This window comes from Trachymyrmex cornetzi, unplaced genomic scaffold, assembly GCF_001594075.2.
Source record: "Trachymyrmex cornetzi isolate Tcor2-1 unplaced genomic scaffold, Tcor1.1 scaffold37, whole genome shotgun sequence".
NCBI lineage: Eukaryota > Metazoa > Arthropoda > Insecta > Hymenoptera > Formicidae > Trachymyrmex > Trachymyrmex cornetzi.
In genome coordinates, this window is record NW_017298429.1 from 409370 (window position 1) to 417118 (window position 7749).

General features: G+C 33.6%; 2 protein-coding genes across 4 annotated transcripts in view; one reads left to right on the top strand and one right to left on the bottom strand.

Annotated features, from left to right (window-relative positions):
- LOC108763613 (WD repeat-containing protein 78) overlaps nt 1-2087 on the bottom strand; it is a 12139-nt gene extending 10052 nt beyond the window's left edge. Inside the window, exons 1-3 of one of the 2 annotated variants that reach the window (XM_018511389.1) lie at nt 2028-2087; nt 1462-1926; nt 149-542 (exon numbers count right to left, since the gene is read on the bottom strand). In XM_018511389.1, the coding sequence (XP_018366891.1) occupies nt 149-542; nt 1462-1925 (858 nt within the window). In that variant the 5' untranslated portion in view covers nt 1926; nt 2028-2087. Of the gene's footprint in view, nt 1-148; nt 543-1461; nt 1927-2027 lie in introns of those variants that run through there. The other variant, XM_018511387.1, reaches the window with a different exon arrangement.
- Nucleotides 2088-4267: 2180 nt separating this feature from the next.
- The window catches only part of LOC108763612 (protein zer-1 homolog), a 6174-nt gene continuing 2692 nt past the window's right edge, over nt 4268-7749 (top strand). Inside the window, exons 1-7 of one of the 2 annotated variants that reach the window (XM_018511386.1) lie at nt 4268-4482; nt 4584-5418; nt 5507-5822; nt 5980-6277; nt 6424-6629; nt 6755-6926; nt 7082-7405. In XM_018511386.1, coding sequence (XP_018366888.1) covers nt 4956-5418; nt 5507-5822; nt 5980-6277; nt 6424-6629; nt 6755-6926; nt 7082-7405 — 1779 coding nt within the window. In that variant the 5' untranslated portion in view covers nt 4268-4482; nt 4584-4955. Of the gene's footprint in view, nt 5419-5506; nt 5823-5979; nt 6278-6423; nt 6630-6754; nt 6927-7081; nt 7406-7749 lie in introns of both variants that reach the window. The other variant, XM_018511385.1, reaches the window with a different exon arrangement.

A 7749-nucleotide genomic window follows, 5' to 3' on the forward strand; every position in this document is an offset into this window, starting at 1 on the left:
TTTCTTTCAAGTTATTAGCCCGGTCCGCGACTTAATGGACACCCTGTATGTGCACATATATAATATAAATGTTTTTCTTAATTTTTGCGATTTAATAAAAATACATAATTGCTTTTTTAAAAAGTTTATAATTCCACATAATTTGTACCTGCGCTTGTCGCATTTGACGTATTGATTCTTTCGTGTGTACCATCATACGCCCATTCTTCTCTATCATCAGTTCCGGTGCTGCATAGGTATCATGAATTACCCAGTTATTCACAAACATCCCTTGATTCCTGCGGGATCTCAGGCCACAGTAAGTGCCACGTGATTTCGTCAACACGCGTATCGTCTGCGTTTCGACATTCAACAGCTTCCGATCGGAACCCGGTCCTACTGTTACATACTCGTAATTCTCATTTTCCTGTTTTATCGCCTGTCCTTCAGGTGTTCGCAAATCCTCGGTCATCTGTGGCATCTCGAATATGAAGAATGTCTGCGTTTCCTTTAAGGTGATTGTCACAGTTTCCGGACGTATCGCAAATATTGCCGAGTCGTCGCTGTAAATAAATATTCGAGATTGAAAAAATATCCTGTATTTATTTAAATATCCTGTATCTATTTTATATATATCTATCCAGACGATATCATTTCAAGACAGCTCCAGTCTAGGTCTGTCTTAAAAGTAACAGTTTTATAATACTTAATGTTATCCCAGACAGCACAGAATATTTATGATAAATATTTATTAATATTCATTTTTTGAAATGTTATATAGATATTTTATACATATTTCATATAAAGCTTTATTCGAAATATTATAAAAACTAAATATTTTATGCAATATTTATGATAAATATAAATAAATATTTCTAATAAGTATTTTTTATTTGGATTATAACGTCTCATTAAGTATTTTTATAGCATTTACTAAAACTATTCTAGTAGATGTTAAACTTGATTCCTGTCGTTTTTCGTTTCCAAAATTGATTTATTTCGAAGGAAAATACCTTAATCAAAGTATTATTAATAAAGTATTATTAATTAGTAATAAAGTAGAAAATGGAGGAAATTACTTTGATTAAGGTATTCATTCATCTTCCCTTCGAAACAAATCAATTTTGGAGACAAAAAACGCAGGAATTAAGTTTAACACCTAATAATAAGTATTTCTAAATATTTATGATCTGTGCAATCTAAAACCACAAAAATATTTACAAAATATTTAAAATAAATCTTATAAATATTTCTAAATATTTTGTAAATATTGTGTGCTGTCTAGGATAATTTCGCACTTAACAATAAAAATGTAATGCAACAAAAAATTATATAGTGTTAAGTATAAAATTATTAAATTAATATTAATTAAGTTATTTTTAATTGGTGTCGAGTAAGATATTTCTCATAAAAATACGATAACGCTCCAAAGTTAAATTTACATTAGAAATAATTAAAACATATAACATAAACTACTGTTACCTAGGTAGAAAAAATGGCGATGGCGCGGCATCCTCATCCTCCTCCGTGGGCAAAAACTCACAAACCTGTGTCGACAGCAGACTTTCCATCTGTAAATCATCGGATGGCATCATAAAAGACTTAAGAAGGACGGAAGAACTAGTCCTGAGACCGCTGGCTCTCGAAGAAGTCATCTGCAGTTGGGAACCGCTTCCGGTCTGGAATAATCCGATGGTCTCCAAAGCGGTCGTCTGATTCTCATCGATGGTGCTAAAGGCTGCATGGACCAACGGCTTTGGTGTGACATCCATGTTCTCGTGAATGATCCGAAAGGCCTGTCGTTGTTGAAGAAGTGTCGAAGCGACATTCCGATCGCATCCCGTCTTGCGGACTCGTCCAAAAGCACCGAGCTTTATCTTGGACGAAGTAACGCTCGGAATCCTAGAGAATGTCCATTGCGACGATTCGAAGTCACCGGTTTTCATTCTGCGAGTGCCGAATAAAGTTTTATAGATCCAGACGTCTGGAGCAACGTTTGAGATTAGTTAAAGACGCGAGCGCAGTTTGGAGCAAATGCAAGTATTTACCGCCATTTTCCGCGGTTCCTTGGAAACGCGAAAAATGGCGGTAATTTAATCAAATTTGAATGTATACATAGAGACTGAAAGAGTTTTTGTAAAAAAAAACCGCACAGAAATGTACATCAAATACTTAAAAAAAATATTCAAAATGTATATGCAGGAAACAGAAGTCTTAAAGAGACAAGAAACTGCATATAATTTATTTACAACAAAAAAATATTTAAAATTTGTAATAAGCGGCTCGATTAATAAAAATTCAAACAAAAATCAAAGGAGCTACGAGCCAAACAATATATTTGTAACAATTAGTTGTGCACAATGGTTTGTATTAAACGTTATGATAACATTAGCTTATAATAAAATTAAAAATTATAATAGACGGCTCGAATGATAAAATTCATAACATATAAACAGTAAATACTAGTCGAAATAAAATATTAGTTACAACGTTAAAAAATTATAAACAAGAACAAGACAATTTCTGGATTCTTTATTACTAAGAACTAAGTTAAAATAAATAATTCTTTGTCTGAAAGGCATATACCATTAAAATAAATACTTCTACAACGTATAAATATGGTGTGCATTCGAATTGAGATAGATAGATATTTTTTATTATAATTTTAATTGATTTTTGATCATTGATTTTATATGTTCAATACATATATAATTATCTTTTCGTTTTTCTTGTATCATATTTTAACAATAAACACATGACTAAGTATATTAACGAATTTTTGATGAATATAGTTTAATTTTTGACCGAGGTTCTAATATATTATGTGTAGATTATAACAATAAAACTACTAAGGTCCGTTTCCACCAACGCAGATCATCTTTAATCTCGGTTCAACTTACTCTTTGTCTTTTTCTAGTTTTAAGATTAGAAAAAGACGAAGAGTAAGTTGAACCGAGATTAAAGTTAATCTATATTGGTGGAAATGGGCATAAGTGACGATGTTCTGAGGTGTCCCTCGAGAGTCGAGTGCATGGCATATTTAGTAATGATTGGTATCACCTTTGGAGCAGTACACACAACGCTGCTAGGATGTGTTGTCGCAGAATTACATACGTAGATCGTAATTACAGAAATTATCTTATCGTCAAAATTCTCAACTTATAACTCTCGAGATTGTCAAACAAATTACATAAAATAGGCTAGTGAGAGTCAAATTTGCGGTGAATTGTGTGTGCAATAAATTATTTAATACATAATACTTATACATTAATCTTCATACGCTTCAGCCATCATTCGGGCCATCTTCAGTGAAACAAATTAGATAATAAAGATTATCTTATTGTGATATTAATGGTATAAAATAAGTCCGTACATATTGGAAATTTATTTTAACAATTTGAAGATAACCTCGTGATAGGTCAAAACGTCTTGTTCTTGTTTATAATTTTTTGATATTGTAATTTTTGAATATTTTATTTCGACTAGTATTTACTGTTTATATGTTATGAATTTTATCGTTCCAGCCGTCTATTATAATTTTCAATTTTATTATAAGCTAATGTTATCATGATGTTTAATACGTAACCATTGTAGGTACATCACTAATTGATCATTGTTACAAATATATTGTTCTGCTCGTAGCTCCTTTGATTTTTGTTTCAAAAAAATATTTTTGAACAATTAGCACTAAAATTTTATCAATATTGTTTATAATTATATTAATAAAGTTATATTAAACAATTATTTAAAGATATATTAATATTAGGTGTTAAACTTAATTCCTGCCGTTTTTCGTCTCCAAAATTGATTTGTTTCGAAGGGAAATACCTTAATCAAAGTATTATTAATAAAGTATTATTAATTAATAATAAAGTAGAAAATGAAGGAAATTATTTTGATTGAGGTATTCATTCATCTTCCCTTCGAAACAAATCAATTTTGGAGACGAAAAACGGCAGGAATTAAATTTAACACCTATTAATTGCATTTTATCTTATTAAATCCACAAGGCAATATATCTATATTTAAGTCAAATTTGAGCGAATCTTGCTGGAAAGATTTTGAAAACTGTATTTGATTCTACGTGAGCCAATGTCAGATGTCACTATGTAATCGAGTTAAAAGTTAACGGAATATGAACCGAATTTTCTATCATCATTAGGCATATATATAAGCAGAAGACTGAAAATCACTCTGATACGAATTTAAAAGTAGAAACTCAGTGTAAGTGCAGCTCTACTCGCTACACCTGAACTGGATAGCATTTTTACTCCCCCTCGGCTATACATAGCGTTCTACGTGATAATTCCAGTGTAATCGATAAAATTACTTAAGATAGTGTAGTGATATATCAGAAACGCCAAACGTCGTAGAATCTGATATCTATTACGCGGTGCGCGTACTCGCGTAGGTAGACGATGTCAGCGAAAGGAAAGAAAAGAATACACAGGAAGCGTGAAGGTGGAGGAACCGGGGGGTGGGGATGGCAGCGACAGTGATGTGGTAACAGCTGTAGCTTCAAGCTTTTCGAAGAATTTTCGAAGAAAATCGTATTAGTTTTTTTTTTGTTTTTGATACGTATAATCACATAACATTATTGGTAGCTCCGTGAATCGTAGACCACGTTGGAGTACATTGAAAGTTGGAGTGTCGCATATCCACAAGAGGCCAGACTGGGCCAGACGCGAATCCGCGATTGTCGGTGGACGCGGTGATTGCGGCATATATAACTGCATATAACGCGCAGTGCGGACGAAACAGCTAAATGTGGTGTCGGCGTGAGCACTTGTGACGCGCGCCATGTCGCGCGTTCCCAGCTGATCCTACGTTTGACATAACGTGCACGTATTCCCGCAGCCGTTCCGTTCAACAGCAGCTCCGAAAATAGCGTAATTACGAAGAAGATATAGCCACGCGTCTTCCTTGATGCGTGATTCAGTCGTGATCTAGTAAAATCCGAGCTGTTCCGAGAGAGAATGGCGGAGCTGGATGACTTATTTCACACGGATCAATATGTAGGCCCGGAGCGCCTTACTGATTTGTGCTACAAACTGATCTGCGAGAATCTTGACATTATCTCGACAAAGGGAAGACGCGGCCATCGGATACTACGAAAGGGAATAACCTTCCCGAGCGAGATATGCGACAAGATTATAGAATACGCGCAACGTAGTGAGGCGACCGAGGATGACGATTGCTTTTTCTCCATTTTCAAAAATCTAGCGGCGACCCGACTGAAGCACGTTAAGATCTCTAATTGCAGCCTGACCGACACTTCGGTTCAGACGCTTGTCAGCCACAAACTTTATGATTTAGAACTCACCGATTGTAGTAATGTAACTGAAATCTCTATCGAACATATTAATGCCAATTCAGAAAACTTACACAGTTTAGCGTGTTATGGAACTTCGATGATCATACCTTCTAGTTTAAGTGCCTGTAAGAAACCACTGTAATCCATGTATTCTATCATAACGTGATCCAACATGTGGATTATTAATTAAACTATCTATAACCTTTGTTACAGCCGGCTCGCCCAACAATTACGTCCAACAATTACAATACTATGGACGAGATTACCAAACACGAAGATACGTTTTCAAAACGCCAAATTTAAAGCGACTGGCATTAGCATATGTAGGAATACCTTCATCAGAATATACCCTGCTACTAGCAGGATTAACGAATTTGACGCATCTAGATTTGTCCAATAGCTGTAACATTGATACTTTCGAATTTCATCACTTGGTACCAAATTTAGTATCCTTAGCTTTGTACAACGTTAAGGTCAATACTGACCCAAAATCTTTTGTTAAGAACATCTGTCAGTTGAAGAATTTGAGGTATATTATAAAACTTGGATTATACTTAGATAATATAGTTGTTACATTATCTAATTAGCAATTTTCTTAAAGGTGCAAGTATACAATTAGATGATACGCAAACCTAAGCTATAAATTAATATTAAACAATATAGATTCACATAGAATATTTTTTTAGGCACTTGGATATTTCTCAATCGTGTCATAAACAGGGACAGTTTGAGAATCCTAATAAGATCTTATCTGACCTAGTGACTGGTCTACCTCAGTTGGTTTCTTTAGATATCGGTGGCACAAACCTTGCAGGAAGAGGTGTAGCTGAGCGTCCCATAAATACAAATATTGAGGACACCAATTTTGGACAGCTTTCCGATATACCAGGACTCGCATCTAAAATACATAAACCATTACAATTTTTAGGACTTTATGGAACTACTCATGGTGCTTGTAGAAGACATGATATACCAGCAAAAGTGGTAAGATATACAAGATGTTTTATAATTCATACTTACTAATTACAAAATGAAAAATTTTTAACTATTTTTTGCTGCTTCATTACAACAAAAAATTAAATAAAAAATACTTTTAATTTATTTACGTATTTTCTCGTGACTTGATTTAGGTCGCTGGCGATGCAAATGAGGATCAAATACTGATCGCAGCTCATGTTTGTATGGACAATAAACAAGAATTATTGCAAAAAGTATTGAGTGATTTATACCATGTATTTAGATTTGAAAATTGTCATAGAATGGATCAAGCGCTATGTACTGTCTTGGAAGCGATGGAAAAGCATCCAGCTCAGAAGCATATACAAATATCTGGAAGGTATGTGCATAGATACACATTCTGTAATTTATAAATTGCCAAGAGAAGCAACTACGATATTTGAGAAAACAATTGTTAAACTTACATCAATAATTATAATTTTAATTTTATGTCATATATAACAGCGCCACGTTATTCTACATAGTAAAGATGAAGGAAAAGGGTGAATTAGTAGCACGAATGAAAAAAAGAATTATTGGTACTCTTCTTGCTGGTATGAGCACACATAGAGATGAAGAAACTATGATGCGGAACGGTTGTTTGGCATTGTGTCAATTCCGCATACCACACGACGTGGTTTGTATTACTTTGTTTTTTTTTAATGCATATTACATGATTAAATATTATTAGTTTTTTATATTAAATCTTTTGCAATCAAATTATAGGATATATTATTAACAAAAAAATTGTATCTTTATGTAATGTAATCATTTATCAATTTATTTGTATAGATGTCCAATTATGAAACCCTTGTAAAAGTACTTCTACATTCAGCCAAACACTCAGAACCAGAAAGTTTTGTTCAAAGAATTGGCATATATCTATTGAATTCTTTAGCTTGTCAAGTGGAAGGTAAAGAGAAAAGATTACTTGGCAAATTGGGTTGTGTTAAGACTATGTTAGAATTGGTGGAATACAGGGTGGAGACAAATATATTTGACGATGTATTAGAAGTCGCATGGTCAACTATGTGGAATATGACAGACGAAACGTCTATAAATTGCGAACGATTTTTAGATGAGGAAGGCATGGCACTTTTCCTGAAATGTGTACAAGTATGTTTTACAATATATATTTGATTATAGACGCTACAGAATGTATTTACAATTAGCTTAAGGCGATGCTAAAGTCTTCTGTTTTACCACATTTCCATTCGGTGAAAAATCTCTGTATTGGAAGTACGGATTGCAAAAGTATTATTGCTTAAATTAAAGTACGCACAAACAGGACCTCAGCTGCACTGGATTTCATGAAAAAATCGAAAAAAAGTTTCAGATTCATTAAAAATTCACTTACTTTTGGCTCGTACAGCTGTCACCTCAGATATATATTTGCTTGATATAAGAGTTTTAGAGTCCATATCTTGAAAATAAGCGTGCAGCTGAGGTCACATTATTGA